General features: G+C 44.4%; 2 protein-coding genes across 4 annotated transcripts in view; one reads left to right on the top strand and one right to left on the bottom strand.

Moving 5' to 3' along the window:
- The window catches only part of Fbxo25 (F-box protein 25), a 30,693-nt gene extending 7,790 nt beyond the window's left edge, over window positions 1-22,903 (bottom strand). The window contains exons 1-8 of one of the 3 annotated variants that reach the window (XM_052751746.1): window positions 22,783-22,903; window positions 17,270-17,410; window positions 13,755-13,855; window positions 12,892-12,941; window positions 10,110-10,202; window positions 6,377-6,470; window positions 4,076-4,260; window positions 2,138-2,320 (exon numbers count right to left, since the gene is read on the bottom strand). In XM_052751746.1, coding sequence (XP_052607706.1) covers window positions 2,138-2,320; window positions 4,076-4,260; window positions 6,377-6,470; window positions 10,110-10,202; window positions 12,892-12,941; window positions 13,755-13,855; window positions 17,270-17,403 — 840 coding nt within the window. In that variant the 5' untranslated portion in view covers window positions 17,404-17,410; window positions 22,783-22,903. The remainder of the gene's footprint in view (window positions 1-2,137; window positions 2,321-4,075; window positions 4,261-6,376; window positions 6,471-10,109; window positions 10,203-12,891; window positions 12,942-13,754; window positions 13,856-17,269; window positions 17,411-22,782) is intronic. The other 2 variants (XM_052751744.1, XM_052751745.1) reach the window with 2 other exon arrangements.
- LOC128119448 (uncharacterized) lies at window positions 22,510-27,519 on the top strand. The gene is made up of 3 exons (XM_052752835.1): window positions 22,510-23,165; window positions 26,151-26,215; window positions 27,176-27,519. Exons 1-3 carry the CDS (start codon window positions 22,510-22,512, stop codon window positions 27,187-27,189), a joined length of 735 nt encoding a protein of 244 aa, XP_052608795.1. The 3' UTR covers window positions 27,190-27,519.
- Window positions 27,520-27,873: the final 354 nt, after the last annotated feature.

The raw sequence follows: 27,873 nt of genomic DNA, 5'->3' as shown, positions 1-27,873 counted from the left end.
CCGTCCACAAGAGTGCTCACGGCAAACATGTCTTGCCAATGGCTCCTTCGGATGTCACTATGAACTGTTAGTCCAAGACCTACACAGCCTTCAGTTCCCACTGAGGTGCTTCCTATACTGCTGGTTTGACTGACCCTAATCTACCGCTAATCCTGAGAAATCAGGGTCCTACTGTTAGTCACTCAGAAGAACTATAATAACATCTTACAGATGCAGTTTTGTGATTCAATCAAGAAAATATGCACCAAAAGGTGTCCATGTAGGTGCTAACCACAGATTCTAACCTAACTTCTTATGGGGCATGATACTGGTGCAAACAGACCTTTAACCTCTTTAAAGCGCTTCATCAAGGAACTCAGGGCTCACAAATGGTCAGCAGATATTCTAACAGTGTGTTTGAAATCTGGCTCTCTAAACACCTGCCAGGCACTCTGGTAGCCCAGCCTGAACGGAAGATTCAGGTTGTTGGGGGTCCTGGTCCCTCTCCCTATGGGTATCCTTGAATACCCATATAGAGCAACTGTGTGATGCATAAGCTCCATCCCAGACATACTTTCATCCATCATTTTGTCCCTGGTTCTAAATCTTCCCTCCAAAGGATTATTCAACCTCTCCTGCATTTCTGATGCCAACCCAAATCCAATCTCCAAGAGGAGAGAGCAGAATCATGGTTGCCAGCTGAGAAAAATGGTAAGACGGGTATCAAGAGACAGGATGGCTGGCGATCCAGGGGTGCAGTGGACGTCCCCTCCTGCTCAGATGAACAGCCCACCCAGCAGTTCTCAGGCCCAGCCTCTGCAAACCCCAATGCAACGTACCATTTGTCATCCTCATCCATCTCTATGTCTAGATCCATATCTTCCTGAGCTCTCACAGACCTGCTCTAGGCCCCTATAGGCACTTCCTCAGGTCTCTGCTTGGCCTGTCCTGCTCAGACCTTCCCTGGGGAGAACCAGCTGCCTCACCTGGGGTCCTGGCTGGACCTATACATACTCTTGACCACCACCTCTGCTTCTCTGGGACAGTCTTAATGGGCCTCCTCATGCCCACAGTGTTTCTCTCAAGCAAGATTCAGAGGGTCATTTAAAAGGTGCCACGTGTTCCATACAATTCACTGGATTCTCTAAGCCAGCTGGATGGACTCTTGAGTGTGTCTAAGACTCTTGATTCTTCCTTCAAATGGGACCTGCTTTTGCTACACTGCCCATGCTTGCCATGAAACGGGCACAGTTTTACCCCCAACTTCACAATGCTCCTGTATCTCAGTCATGTCCATATCTACAAGATATACAACGTATCACCTGCCCCTTCTTATCCATGTATGGAATGGGTGCCGTTCTGTGCAATAGGCCAGGGACGCTTAGACTCTGCAGGAGCAGAGCGGGGATGTCATTATGTAGAAGAGAGTCGACTAGCAAGACACTGAGGACCTGGAAACAGTGCCACCAAGTGGGAAGCACAGGAGCTACAAGGATCCACTGATCTTCCAGGACAACAGGCTGACAGGAGACAGAGCTAGAACGTGACTTAATAGGTAAAAGAACACAGTTGGTGGTGGTTTTTTGGCTCTTTACTCTTTCGGTGGGCCAGCCACCCAGCTATACAGCAGCCACAGAGTAAGAGTAAGATTTACAGAAGAGAACAGGAAAAGCCCAGAGGCCAAAGGTAAATGGGATAAGTTAAGAAAAACTGGCAAGAAACAAGCCAAGCTAAGGCTGAGCATTATAAGTGAGAATAAGGGCTGGAGAGATGGCTCAGCCGTTAAAGACTAGGCTCACAACCAAAAATATAAGTGAGAATAAGCCTCTGTGTGTGATTTATTTGGGAACTGGGTGGCGGGCCCCCCAAAAAAGTGAAAAACAAACAACAGAAAACCATGACCTGTGACCACTAAGTGTGACACAGCTCAGCTAGTTAAGTTGTTCAGTACCAGGCCATTTTTAGAACTATGACTGCTTCTCAATATGAAAAATGAACCTTGCAATTGACAGAAGAGAATTCAGAAGCAACTTCAGTATACTCTCGTACTATCAAGTCTCCGGATATGGCGTCCATATCCTCCCCAAGTTCATTTAAGCACGAGGGACCCTGGATGGGGACCAGCTGACCTGACTCACGGGTTCTGCACCCCACTTGCCTGCTTCTCCGCAAAGTGGTACTGACAGAGCTTCTTCCACAGCCGCCTGTCTTCACTGAGCATATACAGGGTCGGTGTCACCTGGCCCAGGGTGACAATGTCCCAGCCATCTGAGAAACGGTACAGGATGTTGTTCAGCATGTGCAGGGGCAGGTCACTGAGTGTGAGGCCAGAGTTGACCTGCTGAAAGGGGACACGACAGTGTCAGATGGAGAAAATACAGTGACTTCCTCCCACGAAGAATAACAGCCACGCTAGACAGACAACTTCCATGTGACCACAAGAAAGAAGTCCGTCTTTTAATAGCCACTTCAATCTTTCCTCACTACTGTGCTTGGTGGTCTCAGCAGGGCTGGCACGTGGCAACTTCCTGTGCTCAGGAAGCTGCACCCTTGGACATGCCCCAGCTCTATCCTAACTAGAAAACTACCCAGAAAACGGTGGATCTGAAATGTGGAACTGGTGATGACAGCAATGGAAGTAAGGGTCACAAGGTGGTCCACACCGTGACTCATCCAGCGACAGACAGGGTGTCTATAAGATCTCCCCAGCTTCATCTGTCTTTAAATCTGAATTTTCTCTTCATTGACAGTTTAACACATATTTATGATACAAAATGAATGTAGTGTCTGATTAACATAAAATAAGCTTCTGTATCAAAAAGAAAGTAGAGATTGAAAGGACACCCAACATGGAAGAGAATGCTTGCCAGCTATTCATCTGACAGGGGCTAATTTACAAATGCTAGGGAATCACAGAACACAATGATGAAGGACCCCAATAAACCCTATTTAAAAGTGGGTGAATTAATTGGACATTTCAAGGAGGATATGCAAATAGTCAACAAGTATATACAAACATTCAATATCACTAATCATCAGAGAAATGCAAATCTAAATCACAGTGAGGCACCCACCCACACCAGTTAGAATGGCAGTTATTAAAGGAGCAAAACAGCAAATGCTGGTGATGGAGAGACAGGGGACTCTCATAGACTGTTGATACAAATGCTGGTGATGGAGAGACAGGGAACTCTCATAGACTGTTGATACAAATGCTGGTGATGGAGAGACAGGGGACTCTCATAGACTGTTGATGCAAATGCAATTTAGCAAAGAGAAGAGCAGCCTGAAAAAAAAAGAGTTCCTGAAAAAAACAGAACCAGAATTACCATAGGACCCAGCAAAGCTGCTAATGGGTATGTATCCAAAGGAACTGAAATCCTCCATTTATGTAGCGGGAGTCACAGTAGCCGAGACATGGCATCACCCTAGTGTCTACTGACACAGAACTTAATAAAGAAAATGTGTTATATATGATTCAGCAATAAAAATAATGAAATGCTGTCATCTTCAGAAATATGATGGAACCACAGGTAATCCTGTTACGCGAAAGAAGTCAAGAATAGTAAGACAAAAACATGTTCTAAGTTACGTGTGGAAATGAAAAGGCGGGTCTCAAAGCAAAGAAGTCGACAGTGGTTACCATAGTCTGGGGAAAGATAAAGAGAAGAGGGTAGAGAGTAGATGGCGAATGGGTCCAGGAACACAGCTGGATAGTAGGAAGAACTTCTATTGCTCATTAGCACAGTGGTATATAACTATGGTTGGCAACAATTCATTGAGAATCTCAGAACTGGTAATGTATGAGGTAGTAGTCACCGACTACCCTGACACAGTTGTTACACATCACAGATATGTAAAGTATCACACAGCACCTCTTAAGTACATACAATTACTGTGTCAATTAAAAATAAACTCAAGCCAGATGTGGTGGTGCTCACCTTTAATCCCAGCACTGCACAGGTAGAGGCAAGTGGATCTCTGTGAGTTCAAGGCCAGCCTGGTCTACAAAGCCAGATAGAGCTTCATAGTAAGATCTTGTCTTAAAAAAAAAAAAAAAATCAAACCCAAACCAGGAAAACAAAGAGACACATACCTTAGTCATCTGAAGATTCTGCAGCTGCTGTTGCCAGTTGAGAACAGTTTCTAAGCGGCAAATCCAGATGTTGATGTTTCCCACCAACACTGACTTCCCCACCCCTCTCACCAGGATACAAAGGGTGGAGCTTAAGTCTTGGAGAAGGTCTTTGATAAGGCGAGGATTCTGATGGTCGTCAAGAACTGAAATAAATAAAACACAGACTGATACAGCAAATACCACTTCTAACAGTCTTCTAGTTTTATAACCCAAGTGTCCATCAACTGAAGGAGGAGAGCAAAATGTGATCCAGTCATATGCTGGGATACCACAACCTAAAGTAAAGGAGATTCTGACCTGCTCCATGGGGAGGAAGCTTGAAGATGCAGGACATGGGAGGGAGCCAGTTACAGAAGGACCAACAGAGCATGACCCAGAGCCACAGACAGAGATGCAGTGATGGAGCAGGGGCATGGCACTGGCCATGGGAAGCTGGGTGTAGTGTGCAGAGTGTTAGGACAGAGCAGCAGCTCTGGAGACAGCAGCAAGGACTGCACAATGTACCAGCACCCAATGCTTTGAACGTGAACTAAGAATTGATGAAAATGATACATTTTATGTCGTATGTATTTTTATCACATTAAAACCAAGGACCTAATTTCATGGCAATTTAAAAGTGGCATAATTTTTTAGATATCAGAACTATTAATAAGAGTTTTTAAAGTTTTAAAATGCTTTCTGGCTAAACTTTTAGTTGAGTCTACAATTTTAAAGTAGTCAGTATACATTTTCTTTTGTGCTTATGATAAGGAGAATATTTAAAATGGCTCATATACAAGGTCACAAATTACTAGATGTGTATAAGCTAATGGTATAAAATAAAAAGTTCCTTTTACTAATAGCCACTAATTGGTAAAGGTAAGCCTACTAAACTAAAAGGAAAATTATGACTCATATGGTGTCTAAGTCAAAAAGCCGCAATCTTACTGATTCCAGAACCCAACAGTTGAATGAACCATGACTGGTTAACCATGAGAGAACAGAGTCTTTGTAGGACTGGGTCGCTCTTTCCTGGCACACATCTGCACTTTTAGCAGCTGGTGGGATGCATCTTCTGGCCTGGTGTCACAGTACTCACATTATTATTTTGAATGCATACATACTGTGGAAAGATAATAGAAAAAAGCCCCTCTCCTTGTACGAAATTTCCAATTAACATCTAGACTTAAGATTTCTGGTGATGCTGGTGTAGGAGTGGCATGCCTATCTTTTGGGGGACAACCAACTCCTTTCTAACTGGCCAGGCATACATGCCTGGTACTGCGGCTAGGGAGGTCCCTAAGCCCTAGGTGGGAACCTGCTACTGCTGTTCTGCTCAATGAACACGTCAAACTGTTTCTAAACATTTATGTTTATGTCCACCGCCATCGCCGAGTGCTGCTCTCAGCCTTGGTCAGAGGAGGTTGTTTTTGCAGTGGGTAGTAGTTACTACAGAGACTCTTCACTAGTCAAGGTGATTAAGACTATGCAATTATGAAGTGCTCAAACCTGAAAGAGAAGCCTGTGAGACCCCAGGGGATAGGAAAGAGCACCCTCAAGAGCTGCCCTCTGGATAAACCACAGTCACTGCTATAAACACACATCATCAACACACAGCAGATATGGTCACTGCCTAAGTATGAGGGGAACTAGTTGGGAAGAAGGGGTCAGCCGGTGTCTTAGGCTTATTATTGCTGTGATGAAACACCGTGACCACAGAAACTTGGGAGGAAAGGGTTTACCTCCTATTACAACTCTAAGGTCACAGCCATCACTGAAGGAAGTCAGGGCAGGAACCTGGAGGCAGGAACTGATGCAGAGGCCATGGAGGAGTGCTGCTTACTGGCTTGCTCCTTACAGCTTGTTCAGCCTGCTTTCTTATAGAACCCAGGACCACCAGCCCAAGCAAGGATGGCACCATCCACAATGAGCTGGTCCTTCCCCGCTCAACTGCAAATTTAAAAAATGCCCTGCATTTCCTATGGAGGCATTTTCTCAATTGAGGTTCCCTCCTCTCAGATGACTTTGGCTTATGTAAAACTGGCATAAAACTCTAGCACGGCAGGGATGGGAGAGGGTAACAGAAGCAAATACAACCCAATACAGTGTCAAATTGTCAAAAATATTATAAAATTAAAAGCAGCAATGGCTGCCCAATCCTATGAATACACTGCCCTGAAAACTACTGAACGGTATCAATGGTCAAGTTGCATACTATGTCTTATTTATCAATAAATATTTTATTTAAAAAATATAACAAACGTTCAATAATAATCTTACCCTTCTGAACGATTTTATCCAGAATGTTGAAGTAGTTCTTCTGTGCCACTCCACTCAGTGAGGTTAACTGGGACTTCGCAATGAGCTGCAGTAGCTAAAGGTAAGAAAGGAAGAGCTGAGCTGTGGTCCGTGATCAATGGAAGCACCATGAGCACACACTGGAGCACAGTGTGAAAGGGACTGAGGTACTGCAGCGAGGGGGCTACAGAAGGACTGCTCTCTACGTGAACGGAGGGACCTTACTCCAGCTGCTGAGGCAGCAGCAAGTCTGTTTTCCTGTCCTGCACAAGAACCCAGTCGGAGACACTCACTCTCAACAGGCCCGCTGCAGGCCAGGGAGATAAATAAATGCCTTCTAGCCTTATACTTCACCTCAGCAGGGAACTGTGGAGTATCCTGGTCACTAAGAGACTTTCATCATGCTCCTTCATGCTCTGATCCACTTTCTAAAACTGCCGAGACAATCAACAGATCAACAGGCCCTTCCTTTCATGTTGAAATTTAAAAACACCACTTCAAACATATCACAGAAAACCTAGGAACCAAGAAAGGTCACTGCAATGGAAACTAAGTGGTACCAATCCTGTTGATACAGAGACGGAGGCTCATCCTGATGCCTGTGCCTCCCTCGGCCCTACAACCCTCTACTACAACTGACCCCTGTTGGTGCTACACCGGGCAGTGTCCTTCCATGCTTCTTGTTCCGCGCCATTTTGTTCACATTTTCCCCTGTATCTTCCCCATTCTTCTATTCCCAACTTCAGATCTCTACATTCTGGGGACTGACTGTATAACCTGGAGTTGGATTGTGCTTTTGACCCAACATAGAAACACTTACTGATACAATAAAGGTTTGGTCTTAATTCTGACATGGTTTTATAACTAAAAAACAAAACAACAACAACAAAACTTCTTATTCTTTTCCTATAGTTCTTTCAAAACTTAGGGGGGCTTACATTCCTTTGTCCTGGTGATACTTTGGTAATGTAGTTCTACATGACACTCACCCTCAGGCCTGTTCTAAGTCATAATAAATCTGCCGCCTTCTTTTCCCTCCTCCTTTCCACAGCTCCATTTTAGGGAATCACACTTGTAATCACAGGTAAAACAGCCAGCTAAGCATTTCTCCTCTCCCCTCCTGGTCCAGCTGGCTACACTACTCCTTTATCCCCAGGGTCTAGGACATTCAGCACATTCTGCTTGGCTACCCTGGTCCACAGTTTGCTATCATCTTAGACCAGGACTGCATCATGAAGAAAGAGAACCTCCATAGACTTGTATTGGGTAACAAGCAGTGACGAAGGACCTCATCGCTGAAAAGCCCAGGACCAAATGGCTTTGCTCTGAAGTCTACCAAACACTTACAGAACCAATTTCTTCTCAAATTGTTCCAAGAAGGGGAATTCTTCTAAATGCTTACCATGAAGCTAGCAGTATTGATACCAAAAGCAAATCAGGATACAGCAACAAAACACTACAGGACAAAATCCCTGATTTAAAAAACAAAAACAAACAAAATAGATGCTAAAATCTGTTCACCTGCCCAATTCCAGGAAACAGAAACCAACAGGACATCAAGATTAATCACCACCACATGAGGTTCATTTCAAGAACAGTTTCACACAGGCAAACCAATAAGCCTTATACACATCAACAGTGAAGGAAAAAAAAAACCCAGCATAATTGTGGGAGCCCACAGAAGTTTCCTAAGTGAGATCTGAGCTTGCTTTACCCAGCAGGGCTGCATAAGATGGAATGACCACGAGTGTGGTTACCAGGTGACTGGAGGGGTCTGCACTTGGCTGTACTAGAAGAGGTCTTTTGCTCCACCCCTTGGCATTCCTATAAAAAGCCCTTTTGAAAAGACAAAAGGGGCCGGTGGATAAGGATCCAGGCCCTCCCGAGCTATCCTGTGTTTCTGTTTCTCTCCCCTCTATCTTTCTATCTAAATCTCTTATCCCTCTCTCCTCAAGAATACCCTGGGGTAAAAGTGGGAGTGGGTCCCACACACACACACACATAATCATCTCAATGAGCATGTAAAGAGCATTTGCCCAAAACCAACAACCTCTTATGAAAACAAATGAAGAAGGGGCAGGAGTAAACTTGGGGAAACAGAAATAAGCCCAGGGTTTCCAAGATGTCCCAATGAAAGGCCTACCTGTTCTTCTGCCCTGTGCATTCATCTTTTCAGTGCAAGTAGGGCAACTGTTAATGATCTATTTTTCCTAGAAACTTGCCTTCTCTGCTTCCTCAAGAAACAGATGCCTGAGGTCTCCAGGATGACAATTAACTGGATGCTCCTCCCCTCACACCTCCTGCTGAATGTGAGCCCACCAACTCCCAACTCCCAACTCCCCCCTTCCCCATGTCGTCCCATGCCCACAGGAAGTAGCCAGACTTGAACCAGTGCCCCTATACCCAAAGAGTCTGGAATGTTCTGGTGGAAGAGCCACCTCAACTCCCCTCCTCCATTTCTTCCACCAAACCCGCCACATCAAAGCCCACCATACACAGCTCCTCCCCCAGAGAGGCTCAAGACCACTCCCACACGGTATATAAGCTGCATCCCAGAAAACAGACACATGGAAGAGGAAGAGGAGGAGGAGGAGGAGGAGGAGGAGGAGGAGGAAGTCCAGGGCAGAAGCGCTCTATGATCTGAAACAAGATGTTTTCATCCTTCCTGTCGCTTCTGCTGGGCACTTCAGCAGAGCAGCAGGACACTGCTGGCTAGCAGGGCTAGGTGAATTCTATTCTGGATGGGTAGAAGTAGCAACTCTACTAAGGAAACTTGCTACTTAGAAACAGAGAAGCCACTTTCACCTGCAAGAAGGTTCTTTACAGAAGTGTTTTAGAGCTGGTAGAAACGGTTCTGTTAGAACCGGCCTGGGTCCTCCCTGGATACTAACTTCCTGACACCTGACAAGCCAGAGTGGACCTGGGTTTCATCCCTAGAACAGAGGCACATGGACAGATGCTCTGCAAGAGCTCAGGAAATGTACCCAGTGCAGACTGGGCACAAGAAGATCCTGTGACTGCTCCTCCTGCCATCCGCCAGTGCCTCCTAGAATCCTGTTACACATCACACTAGCTGAGCCCGAGCAATTCACCTCTGTCCTTACACTGACACTTGGAAACGCCTAGAAGGCAGTGAGAGTCTGAGCACCACTGGAATCAAGGCTGGCGGTGTGAAACCCTGCTTGTACTTTACGTATGGTGCAGTGGAGTGAACGTGCCACCAAAGCAAACCCCACGGCAAAGATCTGTTCCCTCTGAACGTAGCCCAAAAGAGAATCTTCTAAAAAGCTACCGACCATGCAGCGAGGCTTATCTGGAGTTCTAGTTTGTGTAAAATTCCTCTGGACTACTAGCCAGTTGGTCCTTTGTATATAACAAGGCTCATTTTAAGTGAAAACATGAAGTAAAAAAATGCAGATGGAGTAGTCATCAGAGACCCTCCTGAGCTCAACTGTCTGAAGTGTGTCCAAGAAAGAGGCCCTGGAACATCTTAGTTCCCACGGCCTCTGAATAGGAAGGTCTCACCAAGCTTGAGACCTGCACCTGTGCCCTCAGTGTGGCAAGCCCCCTGTCTCCTCCCGAGCGCGTTCCTTCCCTTTTCTACTGTCAACAGCTGAACCTTATGCAGCTCTCAAAGGCACCTTGAATATCTCACATTTATAACCCTGAAAAGTAACTCAAGAGTCATCAAAGCTGTTTCTGAAATAACACTTACTTTGACCACGTACGTGAACCTTCTAATATCCTGAATTGCACTTAAGAAGTCTAGTCGGTTGAAGGCTTCTCCCAGGGTACAGTAGCCATGCCTCTAGAAAACATTAGACCAACAGTGAGCTCAACCAGCCAAGTAAAATGAGCTAACAGGTGATGTCGGTTAGGGAACATAAAAAGCATTGTATTCATTCTAAAAATTTATGTCAGATATAAATGAGAATAGAGTAAAATATAGCAACACTAAATTTAAACCAATTGTGAGTAACTGAGACACGAGGCACTGACAATTTGTTCACACTGCTGGTATAATGATAAAGAGAAGTAAGGATTCATGAAACACCATTCTGCTTTCCGTTGCTGGGGACAAGGTGGGGTGACCATGAGGCCTCAGGATGCTGATGTCGTACACACACAGCCATGTGTCTGCAGGGAGCTCTGACTGCCATAGTGGACATGTGCTTGACCACCAAGGAGTAAGCCTGAGAGGGGCAGCTCTAAAAAGGAGCTATGAGTACGGCTGAGGTTCTGTGGCCCAAGCCTGGCAACGGCTGATTTCCAGGCTGGGATCACAGGCACTGAGCAGCCGGAAAGTCAACTGCTATAATGAGATGCACAGGTCTGGGAATCAAAATGAAACGTAATTTCTCCTCGGTGTCATAAAGTTGGCTATTCTGTCTGAGAGGTCTTCGGTCTTCTATATCAGTCTGTCAGATTTCACCTCAGGTCAGGAAAGCTCTTAAATCCTACCTTCTGCATCTAAAATACGTAAATCTACAAACAGATTTTCAGTTCAGAGTCACAGGGGCAGATAAACTGGAGGACAAGAAGGAGCCACAAGGTTCCTTTGTGACAAATGACTTTGGGTTTGAAACAGGTTAGTGGCTGTGGAGGAGCAGCATGGTGTCTGCTGGCCTCGAACAGTCCTAACGTGTACAACCCAGTTACACACTCACACGAAACATATACTGCTGTGGAGCTGTGGGGAAGCAGAGAACAGAGTACCAGGTATAACCTGAAATGCATCTCACTTCAAGGGACAAAATTCTGATGGTGGTGAAGACACCTCTTTGGGTTAACTACTGTTGCACATGGAACAGGTTGGGGTGCACACTCAAGGGCATCTGTCTTCAAAGGCTGCCTTGGGTCAGAACCAGAGATAAAGAGGATGGCACAGGCCCAGATACAGATCCGACAGCTAGCCCTGGATTCTTTGTGAGCCTGCCAGACCCCATCCCAAGAAGCCACAGGATATCCTGGCATTCTCCTAACATAGTCCTCTTCCTGCTTTGCCCAGCTAGAATCCACATGACTCACAAGATAGGTGAGATATTTAATCAGCGTGGCTTTGTACAAATTATGTTAACTCCGTCAGTCTTTCAATGGCGTGTTTGTCAAGGACTGGACTCATGCTATGCCCACTTGACACTAACCATCACCAAGTCAGCTTTCTTTCTCACACCAAGTATCTTCAAGGAAGCTGAGATAGTTTAAAGATGTAATTGGGTAAAATGCCTGCCACCAAGTCTGAAAACGAGTTCAATCCCCAGGACCCACATGGCAGGAAAGAGCTGACTCCTACAGGCTGTCCTTTGACCTTCCTTTCCCTGGCCTAGTATTTGCATGCATGCATGCATGCACGCACGCACGCACGCACGCACGCACGCACGCACGCACACCCACACCCTCTGAATAAATGTGATAAATTAAAAACTATAAGACTATTACTAACATTTCTGGAACACTTAACTAATCCTAACCACATGATCATGTAATATGAAATTGCACCCTTGGTTTCTTTCTCCCCACAGCTGTAAAATAAAGCAAATGCAGATGTTCAAGGTCTATAAAAGGATCTAGGTTTACTTAAAACTAAGCAGGGAAACAAGAAACACAGTGTAGCCAATTGGTTTGTGTGATGACTCCTAAGAGAGCTTTAGTCAGCTTGGCAATCAAAAGCAGAGAAAAAGTCCAAAGTGTCCTGCAGAGCCAACCTATGTTGTTCCTATGAGCCACTTTGCATTAGGGAAGGAGGGCTCATGGGCATCTCAGTCCCCAAACACACGAGGTAAAGGAAAAACAGCAGCAGCTGCTGCAGTTCACATTGCCAGAGCATGGATCAAACACACAGGCATGTATGCTTGGTTATAAGAAACACACACATCCAAACTCATGGACCACACACACTACAAATGCCACAATCACACACGTGTGTGGGGCACAGTCCATAAACAAACATATCACAAATATGTAGTGCATACTACATGTGTGCGTGCCATACATGTTACAAAAACATGCTACATGTTACATAAACATGCCACACACCACACACATGCATGTATCACATATACATTATATACCAAACACATTCCATATATACTATATATACAAATATACAACACAGCACTCACAGGTATATAGCATATACCATATATATGCCACACACCAGACATATGCACATATCATACACATCCATCATATTGCACAAACATACACCACATAGTTCATAACACAAACATACTACATGCATTATACCACAAATACATCTGACAGCACACACGCCTATACCACACACACCCAGTGCACAGTCATACACATATCAACGAATACATGTACATAATTATAGTCACTGCTGCAAAAAGCTGTCATTTATATATACACACACACACACACACACACATATTCACGGGTTAGAATGTGATAGACCTTGTATTACTAAAGAAATAAATTAGTTTACAAATTCAGCAGAAACAACACAGTATACACCCTTCTAATGACATACTTACTTCTTTTGTGCTTTCTTTATGGACATAGATCCATTTTTCACGATAAAAACCTATAACAAAAATGAAATGTCTTTAAAATATGGCAAACCATTTCGACCTCCAGATTTTAAGGAAGCTGTGAGGCAGGACAGACTAACAAGATGATCTTCCTGATTCAGTCAGAGAAGCGTCAGCTTGGGTAAGTGCAAATAGTACACTCTGTTCCCTAAGATCACCTAAGTTCTCAGACACCTCTTCAGGAAAAACATTTTTTCATAGTGCCATATCTTATTAACTTAGAAAAAATTGATAGTTATATCAAATGTAAATGCTGATAAAAATCCTATAATATTAACTCTATACCATTATACACATAACAGAAGGCTCTGGTCTTTATGACCTGTTACGGCCACACATGGTACACGTAACTAAGGGCCTTGTGCTCTCTACCTTCTTCACACTTAACAGGCAGGCTGTGACAGAACCCACAATTCCCTCAAGCCCTTCTACCGGTACATCATAGCCCCTTGTCCTAGCTCTGCTCGCTTCTGGTTCCTGTCCTTGCTCCCTAGTGGTCCCACATCCAGATCATCCCTCCGAGGGGCCTTTCTGTTTAGGAAGGAGCTCAGTTCGGGACTGCATCTGGCTACTCAGAAACGTGCTTCAGGCTTGCCGTCTTTGACTGTACAGACCTCACCGACCAAGAGCTGACTGACAAACTGTCTGGGTACCAGACAGATGGGTGGCACTGGGCACAGAGCTAGTTTGCACACCTCTATCACCCTGTACCTAGTGAGAGAGCACTGCCAAGCACTTCATCATGGCAACATATATATCCCACAAATAAAAGATTATCAAGTTATCAGTGTGTAAAACACTCTTACTGTGAGCAGCTGTGTTGTTTCCAAAATGTTCCTTCTTCCTCTTTTTGGCTGCATATTCACACTCATTACTGAATATTTCTTCTTCACCATTATTTAAGATACTGAAATAAAGATACTTCATTAAAGTAAGTTTTTCACAGAGAAATTCATTTAGCTTTTGTAAGAAAATAAGTATTTGCTTAGTAATCTGGGGAATCAAAATAAAGACTCTGTTAAATCCTGGCAAGTACTAGCTAAATTTCAGGAAGTCGTGAGCTTGGGACTCAAAGAGTAATAGCTACATTCTCTTCATTTTGAAGGAACTAAGATTTATTCTTATTTCTTTTTAAAAATGTTACTCCAGAACGCGCCAGACATGCTTAGACTCTCCCAAACACCAAAACTCTTTAAAACCTGAGCATTCTAAACAAAACCATAAAAGCTCTGAAAAGAACCCAAGTAGCATCATGACTATGGGACTAAAACTTGCTACGTCCCTAATCAAAGCTGAGTAAACATCAACGTTCCTGTTACCAACTAAATGTTTCAAATATCTGGCTGAAGCTGGCTCTTGCTGCACTGTGCATTTTCTTAAGAAGCTTCTATCAAACATGCCAAGGAGCCAGCAGATGAAAGTTATATGTATAATGTTTAAACACATTTAAAGTATTTCAGTATTTTTTTCATTTTATGAAACAGGAATTCAAATCAAGCAGTAACAACTCAAACAGCTTTTCTTTATTTTTTTTTTTTCCTCTTTGTAATAAAAACTATACCAGCCTGGTCTACAGAGGGAGTTCCAGGATAGCCAGGGCTACACTGAGAAACTTTGTCTCAAAAAAACAGACAAACAAAAACAGAAAGAAAGAAGAGAGAAAGTATAAAAAGCAAACCACATTATAAACACTAAAAATGCACTTTTTTAACACACTTAAAAGCTAGTTTTCGGCCCAAAAGCAAAGAAGAGTAAGTACTGTGGAGATAAGCAATCCTCAAAACCAAGGATCTAAAATTGCTTATTTCCCCCTCACTGGTCTTTTTCTTTGTTTAAGGGGTTTTGAATTTTTTAATTTATTTTTATTTAATGTGCATTGGTGTTTTGTCTGCATGTATGTCTGTGTGAGGGTGTCAGATCCTCTGGAATTGGAGTTACAGACAGTTGTGAGTTGCCATACGGGTACTGGGAATTGAACCTGGGTCCTCTAGAAGAATAGTCAGTGCTCTTAGCCACTGAGCCATCTCTCCAGGCCCCCATCACTGTTATCTGATGAGAATTGTACAAAAGCTACTTTTCATTCACCATAAGTATGCACTTCTAACAAAACAACTGAGTTTACCGTATCAAGTCTGCTCACTGCTGTCACAACTAAACAGCACAGACATGACAGCAGATTGTCCAGGCAGCCAGAGAGCATCTAGATCTCACAACTGCACTGTCACAGACATGGAAAGACCCTCTGGAAACATAGGGGTCCTTGACTCTTACAACCTCACATTACTCTTATCTTGGTCTGTTATCATTGACTCAGACACTAAACAGGGATACTTTTGAACCTGAAAAAGCTTTAACTAAAATCACAAACTTATCAAAGGAAAAACAATACTATTGTTCTCCCGTGTCACAGAAATGAGAGACAACAGAAAAGGACGGCCAACCAGCTTCATAAGCTGGGTCTCCCTGTAGTCCAGCCATGGGAGGTATGAGGCAGAGCATAGCTTACAGACACTCATGGACGTATCTGACACTCCACCGTCAGATGCTCCTACGGGGAGAAAACAGCAATCCCAGACCTGGCTGCAGCTCCTACATCAGCTGACTCTGCTGATAGAATGCCCTCCTTAGGTACTGTCGTGTGTTTCCTAAACTGCCCAGGGTTTGATGGGAATCAGGGGACTTAGGAATGAGCCACCTGGAGACCCAGGTCACAACCAAAGGAAAATGCCCGAGAGACTGCAGGCCTAGGAAACCACACCCAGCTCCTCTCCAGAACTTTGCTTAGCTTTCTCAGGCCCTTTGTCTGGATATGTGAGCCCCACGTTGGGCACCATATGTAATGAGTCTTTCTCTGTCCCATCAGCCAGTTCCCAACTAATGACACAGAGACTTCTAATTAATCAGGAAAGCTTGACTTTAGCTTAGGCTTGCTTCTAACTAGCTCTTCTAACTTAAGCTATTTCTACTAATCTACGTGTTGTCCCGTGGCTCATGGCTTTTACCTCTCCTTCTACATGTCCTACTTCCTCTGCGTCTGGCTGGGGACTCCCCCTTTGTTCTTCCCAGAGTTATCTTGGTCCAGAAGTCCTGCCTAGTTATTAGCCATTTGGCTTTTATTAAACCAACCACAGTGACATATCTTTACGCAGTGTAATTAAATATCTTGCAATAGCGAATTATTAACTAGTTGCTATTTTTATGGGATATTTTAAGGTAGAAAGAGGTCATACTTTTTGGTGATGGTTTTTATGCTGCCAGGTATATAAAAATGAAAAACTGAAGGGAAAAAATGCTTCCAGGATTAAAAATTTAACCTGGACAAATTTAATAAAAGTATTAATATTGTACAAACTTTTCAGTTTTTCATGTATATAAACTATCAGTCAACTACATTTCAGAGCAAACACTTCCTATTTTTACAGCCTTTGGTTTTTATGATCAATATAAACAGCCTTTATCCCACTTAAAAAAAAAGAATCTTCAACAATAAACCCCCCAAAGGACAGGCAGAGAACTTTAATTTGTCCAAGGAAGAAATGCAAATGGGCTAGAGATGTATGAAATGTGTGCAACATCATTAATTCCTAGGGAAACACAAGATAAACTGCCATAAACTTTACACTCTTCAAGACGGCTACTGTCTAGAAGTGCAGACAGTAAGTGTTGGTGAGGACGTAGAAAATGGAACCTTAAAGCACTGGTGGTGGAAACAGAACACGGTGCAGCCAGCATGAACAGCATGGTTAAGAACCTGTATATTGAGATTACTGTCTAAACAGAAAGAACTGAAAGTGGGGTCTTTAAGAGACGTCCACACTCCTACACTCATGGCATGTCTAGGCATTCCCCATGTCTATCAACAACTGCACAAATAAACAAAACATAACCAATCCATACAACAAATACTCAGTCTTACAAAACAAAGGGACTTTACCAGTACACGCTAAACACACCGGGATCTGAGGACATTATTATAAAACATAATCTAGTCACAAAAGGACAAACAGAGAAAACATCAAGAGTGGTATCAGAGTCTGAGGGAAAGGAAGGAGTTAATATTTACTAGGGACAAGGCACTTAGGTATGTTTCCGATGCAAGCCTGGTGCTGGAGCGATGGCTCAGTGGCTAGGAATACTTGCTATGCAAGCATGAAGATCTGAGTTCAAATCCTCAGCACCCACGTGAAAGCCGGGTATGGCTGAATGCCCCTGTAATCATGACTGTTGGGTGGAGACAGGCACATCACCAGAGCCGTCTGGACAGCAGGCCTGGCCAAAAAAAGGAGCAAAACTGCAAAGGACGGAGTGACCCGAGACTCACATGCTGTGGTTGATGGTGCACTGGCTATTCTCACCCCTGAGCTCCTGGCTACAGGAGTCACACCTTTTCCATCCATCCTCAGTTTTAATCCAGCTCCACCCAGGGGATCTCCAGTCCTGACCCAGAAATGGCATAGTTCTCCTGTAAAAAAAAAAAAAAAAAAAAAAAAATTAGTTTACATTAAAAGTATATAGACGCATAATGAACACCCATTTCTTCTCACTGGGTGGTAGTGTCGCAAGCCTTTAATCCCAGCACTCGGGAGGCACAGGCAGGCAGATCTCTGTGAGTTCAAGGTCAGCCTGGTCTACAGGGCAAGTTCTAGAACAGCCAGGGCTACGCAGAGAAACTGTCTAAAAAAAAAAAAAACCAAGCAAAACAAGTAAATAAAAACCAAATTTCTTCTCATATGGAACCAAAGTCTTACTTAACATGTAAGTGTGTATCACTTAACTTGGCTAGCTGTGGTAACCAACAGGGATAACTATATAGTACTCTGGCCGTATAAAGTGATAACTGGGTGGGCCTTACTACGCAATAACGTGTGGTGAAAGTCTTACCCCAGGACACCGGAGTTTGAATCTGAAGAAGCAAGTGAGCTGAGGAATACCACTCTAACAGCTTCCCCCACCTTCCACCCTGTGCCGGAGTGTGAGGCAACGTAACTGAACCACAGTCGAACCTCACTCCGGAGAGATCACTATGGGTGAAGGCAAAGAATACAAATGGGATACGGTCAGGAAAGACGGGGAAGACATGATGGCCAGATGAGGAAAGGAAGGAGCTGGGCTTCATCCTAAGAACGACCAGGAGCCAAAAAACCAGGAGGCAAATGATTTGCTCAGACAAGGCAGTGGACCTTCAGCGGACTGGAGGTACAGCCACAGCCACGGCCACACCAAGGCAGTAAGGCAAAATGCTGCCGCGTAGGTGCTGCCAGGAACCAAATGTTGGTCTTCTGGAGAGCAAGTACTCTTCCCACTGAACGCTAGAGGCGCACAGCAGAAGAGCAGGCTTGGGAGGGGCAGAGGAAGGGATGCTGGGCAGAGTGTTCTGAAGGTCCAAAGGTGATTCTCAGACACAGCGAATGTTAACAACCGTTCCAGATAGTCATGTTTCCATATTCAAGATGTCACCTCCCTACAAAGGCTTCATGCAAACAGCTCCCTTCTGACATCTCTACCCGATTCATCAGTGTACCATCAACGACCTCTGCCACTGTCCATTATCTGAAATTATTTATGGACTCACCATTTGTTCTCCTCCAAGATGACAGAATGACTTGTGCAATGTTACATCCTCATTACCCAGAGCGATGTCAGGCATAAAGCCAGAGCTCAATAAACATCTATCTATTGACTGAATGGATGACGATATAGACCCATATCTCAGAAAAGAGCTACACTGGAGAGAAAAATTATCAGCATTCAGAGCAGTAAAAGATACGGACATAATATCATATCAAGATGGCCAAAGGAAGAACTCTAAAGAACACAGACGGGAAATGGGCAAGTGGATGAAGACAGGCCATGGAAAGAATCTAGAGGAAGAGTGAAAGCGTGGAGTGACGGGTGGGAAGTGAATAAAAAATGCATTTTAAGAAAGAAACATAGAGGAAATATTAAGAGCCATAAAACACAGGAGTTGAAAGGTGGGTATTGTTTATATAAAGGAAGGAAGCTGACCTTTGCACAGAACTTCAGCAGAGCATTTACATCAGAAAGGAATGCTCTTTTCCCATTCAGAGCAGACTGGGAAGGTGTAGCTTAGGGGCTGGGTCTTTACCTGGTATACTTGAGGCCCTGGGTTTAACATTCCCAGCACTGAAAAAAACAAGGGAAGCAAGGCAGGCTTGCTGTGTGTCATGACGTGCATGTTCCACGGCTTTGAGTACTTGGGGGACCGCAAACTCTATTTAAAATAACCAACCAATGCCAGAGTATCAAAGGGGCATTTATACCATCTAATAAGAGACAAACAAAAAGGAAAACGTGTAGATTCCTGGCTTAGTGTTTGAAATGCATGCTAAAATAACTTTTGTTTTTTACACCAAAAGGGTCATAAAACCTTTCTAAACTAGTTTATACTCAGAACACATCTTTTTCTCTTACATCGATTATAAAAAGAGCCGTCGTGGCATTTCCAATTACATTTTGTTGTCAACTCAATACATATTGTAATTCATCGACTGGACAATTTGGTGATAAATAGTTTGGTATAACCCTTTCAACAGCTAAATTGATTTTTTTTTAAGGCCTGGTAGCTAGTAAACCACAAAAACCAAACCCTTATGTCCCAGATTTTTCAACCTAGAGGAAAATATTTGTTCGTTTAAAGATTTATTTCATAGACTTGTCATGACACAATCTTGGGATCATGGTATTAGTTCACTATTTTATAGCATAAGCTATACAGTTCATAAACTAAGGCACAGATTCTAGAAGCAAATTTATTAATAAACAGTAACAAAGGCCACTAGGATACGGGGCTATAGGTCAGTAGTATAGCGCTTGCCTAGTGTTCATAAGGCCCTGGGTTCAATCCTAAGCACTACTTAAAAAAAAAAAAAAAGCCACTGGGGCTAGGTAGGGTGGCAAATACCTGTCCACCTGTAACCCTAGTATCTGAGGCAAGAATTCAAGACCAACCTGGTCTCCAGAGTGAGACCCTGTCTCATAGAGCAGAAGGCAAGCTGCACTTTAAAAGGTGACCAGTCTGTTTTTAATACAATGTGAAGCACCTGTTTGTGTATCAGAAAATAGTGTTACTGAAAGATTTTAAATGACAACAACCCCCTTTTTACAGGAATTTATCTGCTTGGCTAAAAGACATGAATTGCTAGAATTTCATTAATATATTTAAAATTAAAATTAGCTTTATTTTCAGAATTTGCAAATGTTAAGGCTGTCTACTTTCTTTTCTGTTGCTGTGTTAAAATAATCTGACTAAAAGGTTGACACAGGAAAGGGTTTATTTCACTTCACAGGTTATAGTCCACCCTCCGGGGATGTCTGGGTAGGAACTCAAGCAGAAACCACACAAGAATACCACTTACCGGCTTTGCACCTTGTGCCTTGCTAAGACAGCTCTTTTCATACAGCCCAGTCCCACCTACCACCTAGGGCTGTACAACCCACAGAACACAGGGCCATTCTACAACTATTAGCGATTAAGAACACAGCCAACAGACATGCCCCAGAGACCAACCTCATGGAATTGATCCTCAACTGAGGCTCCCTCTTCTTAGGTGTGTCGGGCCGACAACCAAGATTAGCTATCATGTAAAGTAAAAACCATAAACTATTTCTGAAAAATTAATATGTGTATGCGTGACGTCTCCAAGTCTGCTCGGCTGAGTCACAGCTTGTATAATCTGCGCTTATTTTTAATATATTTAATTTTATTTTACGTGGATATGAGTGTTTTGTTTGCATGGCTGTAAGTGCACCGTGGTCACGCAGCACCCAGACAAAGGCATCATATCCTCTTGTAACTGGAGTTAGATACAGTTGGGTGCCAGCACGTGGGTGCTGGGAACGGAACCTAGTCCTCGGCAGGAGCAGCAAGCGCTCTAGACTGCTGATCCAGCCAGCCAGCCCCTATCTGCACAAAAATTTAAGCAGAGTAATTGCTAACTAACACCAGAACACACTTGGGATTCAACACCTTTACATCTTTTCTGGGTTTCTATATCACACAGCAAGACACGAAGGTGGGGTACAGCAGGAGAACAAGATGAATTCGTTAAATTCACTTCCTAGTAAAAACTCCTAAAGCCAAAGAGCCTGAACTAAGGAAAAAATAAGCTTTTTTTCCCCCTTCTCCTTCAACAAACACATTTTCTCCTACTGAATGAAAACAGTAACAATAGAACTCAGAACAAGCCGGGCACTGTGAACGACTCACGTGAATTACACCTAGTTTAGTCCCTCACACTAACCTGTAAAGTAGGAACTACCCTCATTTTACAAATTTAATTCTCTATTTCAAGGCTAAGTGCGGGAGCACTTACTTGCTTAGCATACCTGAGGCCCTGTGTCCACCCACCATATCCCCACAAAAACTCTCTATTTTATACATGAGAGTACAGAAGCAAAGAATTCAATAGGATGGGATTCAAAATTATGGACCCTGATTCCACAATCCATGCTTTTAGCCACTATATTTATAGCAATCCTAACAGCCTATGAAAAGAGATTCCAGGAAATTACAGGTTTGGGTGTTTGTTGTTGTTGTCTTTTTCTACATATATATGTGGTGCTCTATTTGTAAATTACATGAAAAAATAATTAGAACCTACATCAGTTATGTTTAACACGCCTTTAATCCCAGCACTCAGGAGGCAGAGGCAGGCAGATCTCAGTGAGTTCAAGGCCAGCCTGGTCTACAGAGCCAGTTCCAGGAAAGGCGCAAAGCTACACAGAGAAACCCTGTCTCAAAAAAAAACAAAAGAAGAAAAACAAAAACAAACAAAACAATAAAAGCTTCGAGTGTATGGCAAGCGCATTACAATAAAACAAGTTGTAACAAAAACAGAAAGGCAAGCTAAATTCTGGAGGAAAAAGCTTCACTCTTCTTTTTCATTTTAAATTTTGAGAAAGATAACTTCCATTGTTCTGTGGTAAGAATGAATGGATGGTCTGGGAATAGAGAGATGGATCAGCAGCTAGCAGCACACACTAACTGCCCTTGCAGAGGACCCCAAGTTTGGTTCCCAGCACTCAAATCAGGCAGCTCTGAACTGTCTGTAACTCCAGTTCAACAGTATCTGACGCCCTCTGTTCTTCTTGGGCACTAGTGCGCACGCCACACACAAAATTAACAATAATAAAACCCTTTTAAAAAATAATGAATAGCCTTCACCTAATAAGCATTTGATTTTACCGCTGATCAAGTTTTCTTACAAAATTTTTAAGTAAGTTAAATTCAAACAACTTGGATCAAATGTGAAGTCTGTAAATGTGGGTAAATGTGACTGTGAAAGATCCTGAAAAAGCAAACTGCATATTTCAGGGTGAATGTCAGAAATGGGGTTTACTCCAAGGAATCCGGAGAGATCATCACAGATGAGTCGAAGGAAGACAGCACGCCCCCGAGCGAAGGAAAATGCATGCAGGGGGGAAAAGGCCCTTCATAGGGACAGTTCTCCAGATGCTTGAGTTCAGGGGAGTTTGAATAGGCCCAAGGATGGAGATGGAACTCCACTGGAACAGAGGCAGAAATCAGCTGTGAGGATACAGATGCAAACCGTCCTGCGTCTAGCGGCCAAAGCGCGCGCAGGCCTCAGGGATGGTGCCCTGACAGGTGTGCTCGGGAGGAGGCGTGGACCGGCAAAAGGCAGGCCGGCGGGGGTGGGGGGCAGGCCGGCGGGGGTGGGGGGCGGACGCCCGGACCCCCGGGAGGTGGGCGAGCCCAGAGCCCGCTCGGGGCCAGCGGGCAGCACGGCGGCCAGCGAAGGGTGGCCCGGGGACGCCCTGCCTGACAGCCCCTCCCCATCCCGCGTCCCTCCTCACCTGCGGCTCCCTTTCAGACGAGACAGCTACGAACCGCACCGAGCTGCAGCGTCCAATTATTGCCGGAAGTCGTCCGCCTCCCGCCGAGGTGCACCGCTGGACGCCCCGCCCCGGGGTCCCGTTGATTGGCCGGTGCGGAGCCACGTGACGGTTGTGTTGCTACCCGAGCTTGGAGGCCTCGGTGCGCGCGTGCGCAGTGAGCGCAAGCCCCACCCACCCATCCTAGCCGCTTGCGGGCCCATTGTGGTACCCTTTGACTCGCCTTGCTGGCGTTGTCCCGGTCGTCTGGCGGAAACCATTTGGTTAGCCACAGTCTCAGGACGGCCGCTCCGGACCTACAGACCGCCCCGGCGCCGGGCTGCTGCGAGCAAGGACACCCGCTGGTATACACTCACACCCCTCACCTCACTGTCCCATTTTCCAGCCTTGCTAGCTGGGCAGCTGTGGATGCAAAGGCCCGGTTTGGGCTGCTCCAATACACGCCAGTGTCTTCCCGCATGTAGCCCTGGGGCTCAAAGAAGGTCTTGCTGACCTGCCGCCTAGAATAGCTTTCAATTCCTAGAAAGCTGAAAAAACCCTAGAAAAGCAGTACTAACCAACGGGCGGAATGTTTTCCAAATAGGTAGTGTGGGGTCTGTAGGAAGAAGAGAGCAAACTGGACCACTGCAGATTAGAGGGGCTGCAAGCCAGCGCTCCTCAACCAGGGCTTGCTTGAGTAGCAAAGCGAGCTAGGAATGGTTCTTACCCGAGTAAACAAGTGCAAAACATTTCAAAGTGTCTGGTTCAGTTTAGTCTTTCACGCTTTTGAATGATGTAGGTATTCATATTTGGAAAATATTTATGTAAATCACTTCTGATGTGCTTATTCTCATAGTGTTTTTTCATTACACACTTTTTAAAATAATAGACCAATTAACGGGTGGAAGTCGGCATTATTCCGTCCACACACCTAATTTAGGCACCTGCCTCTCACTTCTAAACCATGCCCAGTGGCTCTGTGTTTTTGTTTATAGAACTTTGCAAGGAAAGGATAACCGTAATTCAGACTGTATGGAGTTTTTGTTGATGTTACCAAGCCAAGATACTACCAGAACTGAGACAATAAAATATAGCTGCTCGACTTCCAATGGGGTTTATCCTGATAAGCCAGGCAAGGTGAAAATACTAAGTCAAAAATGTATTTGGAATACACCCTACAGCAGTATAGGTTACATTACACCTAGCCTATCATAAACAGTCTCAGATCATGTATAAACCTATGATCAAGCAAAATTAGCTAATGAGGTCTGTTTAAAACTTAGTTTAGAGCCAGTGAGACGGCTCAGCTGGTAACAGAGCTTGCTCTGAAAGCCTGATACCCTGCGTTCAATTCTGGACTCCTGGGATTGATGCGGGGAGAGAGCACGGGCTCCCAAAAGTTGTTCTTTGTACACCTTGGCTCGCACATGCCCATATTCACACACACACACACACACACACACACACACACACACACGAGAGAGAGAGAGAGAGAGAGAGAGAGAGAGAGAGAGAGAGAGAGAGAAGAGAAGAGAAGAGAAGAGGAGAGGAGAGGAGAGGAGAGAGAGAGGGAGAGAGGGAAATTAAAAAACTATTTTTTTAAGTATGTTGAATATATTCTATAGCTAGCTATTTCCTCTGAATTGAAATCTTCCCTCCTGGAAAAAGGGCACCTAACACTCAGGTGTCAGGGTCATGGTGACAAGGTGGGTATTGCTGGGCACAGGTACCTTGGTGCTCATGCCTCCTGGGCCTTAGTGTGGTTGTAAGCTAAGGACCTGTGTGTCCTGAGGGTGACTTTGCATGGACTTTCTTGGCCTTTTTTTCTTGCACACAGGCAGGGGCACATCCTTGCCGGTGGGGTTGTACCTTCTGGACTCAGGAAATAGCCTTGTTTTGTGTTTCCTCTCTGGAACTCAGAGCATAGCATATTCAATGGAGTCTTTACTCAACATGCAAAGGCTACATCTTTCCATATTACATTAATGCTGTGGCAAAAAATAAACCACCCACATGACCCTGACCCCTTGACATGGGATAGGGACTCACGTTCCATGAGCCCCATATTGGGATTCTTGAGGCATGTTTAGCTAATGACACCAACTTGAAACCCCATCTAAACAACACACCTGTTCCTGACATGCCAGGATCACATCTGGATTTCAAGGTCACATCAAACATGGTATCAGCCGGGCGGTGGTGGCGCACGCCTTTAATCCCAGCACTCGGGAGGCAGAGCCAGGCGGATCTCTGTGAGTTCGAGGCCAGCCTGGACTACCAAGTGAGTTCCAGGAAAGGCGCAAAGCTACACGGAGAAACCCTGTCTCGAAAAACCAAAAAAAAAAAAAAAACATGGTATCAGTGTTCACTTGTGTGTTTACAATTGTTTCCATGGCGATGTACTCATCTTGTTACTGTGTTGCCTTGAGATACAAACAGTAAACTAAGGAGCAGACTCCTTTGAACTGAAAGGGACCATTGGCACAGCCTTGTGGCAAATAAAGCTCCTGGCTTAGTGGAGTACGTGAGTTCAGGGACAGCAGGCTGCTCAGAGCTGGAGTCTGCACTTCAATGTGGCTTTCTTCCTTCATACGCCAGACCAGACGGGTTCTTCTCTGTGGCCACTGATCCTAGAGTACAAGAGCCTGCTCCCGTTACATAGTTACTTGGCACCCTCGGTTGGGCTTTGTGGCTAAAGTTATTGCGGGGGTTTTTTTTGTTTTGTTTTGTTTTGGTTTTTTTTGTCTTGTTTTGTTTTAATGAGGCCAGAACTTCCTTCAGTGCATATAGGACCCAAGTTCATTTTTCATGGCCAATGGCACGGAGGGAGGCACTGCCAGCCTGGTAACCAACCCTCCACCTCTGGTACACAGAGCCCGCTGTCTAAGTATTTTGATCCACCTCTGGTGCACAAGTAAAACAAAGAACAACAAGAAGTCAACCATTTTGTCTCTTTATTTTTGCCCCAAATGTAGAACCCAGGGCATATAAGTGATACAGTCCAGCAGTGAAGGCATTACTAGTGAAGGTCCAGCATGTAGGGCTAGAGAAAGACAAATATCAAGCGTAGCTTTGTGAGTTCTCTGCTAGAATATTCTAGAACTTTTCCACTCTCCTAAACTAAAGCAACACTAGGCCAGGGGCCCAAATACATCTGCATGTTTCTTAGCTATCACAGAAAAACTTTAAAGCAAGCCAACTTGGAGAACCCAGGGAACTGAGCTTTGCCGGTAGGTCAGGAAGCTACTTAGACCAACTTCAGCTTCCATTCAAAGGACCTCTTGAGAGCACAGGCTGTACCCTGCTCCAGGTTACCCTGTCTTATATAAAAAACTGTTTTTTTTTTTCAGGTCGTACCCTGCCCTGAGAGACTCCATTTTAAGGATGGAAACTAAGTATGTACCTGAGCACACAGGTAAACAACAGCGTCTGTCCAGGACCACCCAGGCAGCAGAAACTGATAAATGACTTTTTTTTTAAGAGTCAAGTAGGGCCGGGCATTGGTGGTGCACGCCTTTAATCCCAGCACTCAGGAAGTAGAGGCAGGCGGATCTCTGTGAGTTCGAGGCCAGCCTGGTCTACAAAGTGAGTTCTAGGAAAGGCGCAAAGCTACACAGAGAAACCCTGTCTCAAAAAACCATAAAAAAAAAAAAAAAAAGAGTCAAGTAGGTTCTACTCTATGAATTTATCAGGGTGAATTGAGGCAGTAAGACTACATGGGCATATTAAAGTTGTATCCGGGAAATTAGGCCCAGGAACTTGTGGGACACATCAGATGGAAGAAATGGTATGACTCCCTCACCTGGACCTCATAAAGAGGTGGATACCCAACACTATGATAGTGATGGCCCCGACCTGTCTTCTGACCATCCAGGGCAACTCATGACTGTCTTGAGTGTCTCTAGAAAGTTAGCTGTTCTTGGTCCCTGCTACTGATGTGGCCTATTGAAGTACTATCTGCCTTTCTATTTTCCTCTCTGGACCTCCCATCTATCCATCCATCCTTTCATCCATCTGTCTATCATTCATCCATCTGTCCATCCATCCATCCATCTGTCTATCCATCTGTCCATCCATCCATCATCCATCTGTCCATCCATCCATCCGTCTATCCATCTGTCCATCCATCATCGTCTGTCTATCCGTCTGTCTATCCATTTGTTCATCCACCCATCCATTCATCCATCTGTCCATCATTCATCCATCTGTCCATCCATCTATCTGTCTATCCATCTGTCCATCCATCCATCATCCATCTGTCCATCCATCCATCATCCATCTGTCCATCCATCATCGTCTGTCTATCCATTTGTTCATCCATCTGTCCATTCATCCATCCTCCTCCTCCTCCTCACTGTACATTCATTTGGTCCAGGTCCTTCCCTTTGATCTCTGCAGCTGAAGTAAACTGCACAGCTGTGCTTCAGGCGCAGCCTGACTCCACAGGAGCAGCTTCTTCACCGCAGCTGGTGTGGATTATTTTCTTATCAAAACAGACTAGTCAGCCTACATCTGAAACCAGGTGGAACTTACAGGAACCTTCTTCACGTTTTGCACACATTGTATAAGCCACCCCCACCCCACCCCACACACATACAGATACATTTGCTGTGTGATATGTGATATGAGAGTTAACGTGAGGAGTGGAATGAAAGAACACGGGTCAGTGCTGAAAGCCAGATGACCCAGGAAAGCAGGATTAAGTAGACATTGATGCCATCCAAACTGCTGTACCTTGTGAATTTATTGTTATCCAATAAACTCTAACATTGTTGAAAGACGGAGGATCTTTGTTTCTGACACAGCACACTCAACACTAGGAGCACGAAATGACAGTTGCCATTGTTGACTGCCTAATTTTTGTACTTAATGCATCTAAAGCAATTTGCATATCTGATTAGCTACTGACTGGCAGTTCCCTCTAGCCATGAGGAAGTAGGTTTATCTGCTGAGATTTAGCTATGAGATGTCTTCCCTTTCTTGCTTTTTATTCCCACATGATTTTAACAAACCATATTTACTCCTGTTTAAGGAGAGAAAATGCATATGACTGGATCTGCTCAGGGCACTGAC

Source organism: Peromyscus californicus, unplaced genomic scaffold (genome assembly GCF_007827085.1).
Source record: "Peromyscus californicus insignis strain IS unplaced genomic scaffold, ASM782708v3 Scaffold_23__1_contigs__length_62951481, whole genome shotgun sequence".
Classification (NCBI taxonomy): Eukaryota; Metazoa; Chordata; class Mammalia; order Rodentia; family Cricetidae; genus Peromyscus; species Peromyscus californicus.
Note: the sequence above shows the minus strand (reverse complement) of the source record. Positions and strands in the feature narration are given on the sequence as shown.

Bases quoted from the DNA above. Each gene is read 5' to 3' on its own strand.
- LOC128119448 (XM_052752835.1), top strand. From the start codon at position 22,510: ATGCAAACCGTCCTGCGTCTAGCGGCCAAAGCGCGCGCAGGCCTCAGG. The intron at 23,166-26,150 runs GTATACACTCAC...TTTTTTTTTCAG, and splicing joins GCGAGCAAGGACACCCGCTG to GTCGTACCCTGCCCTGAGAG.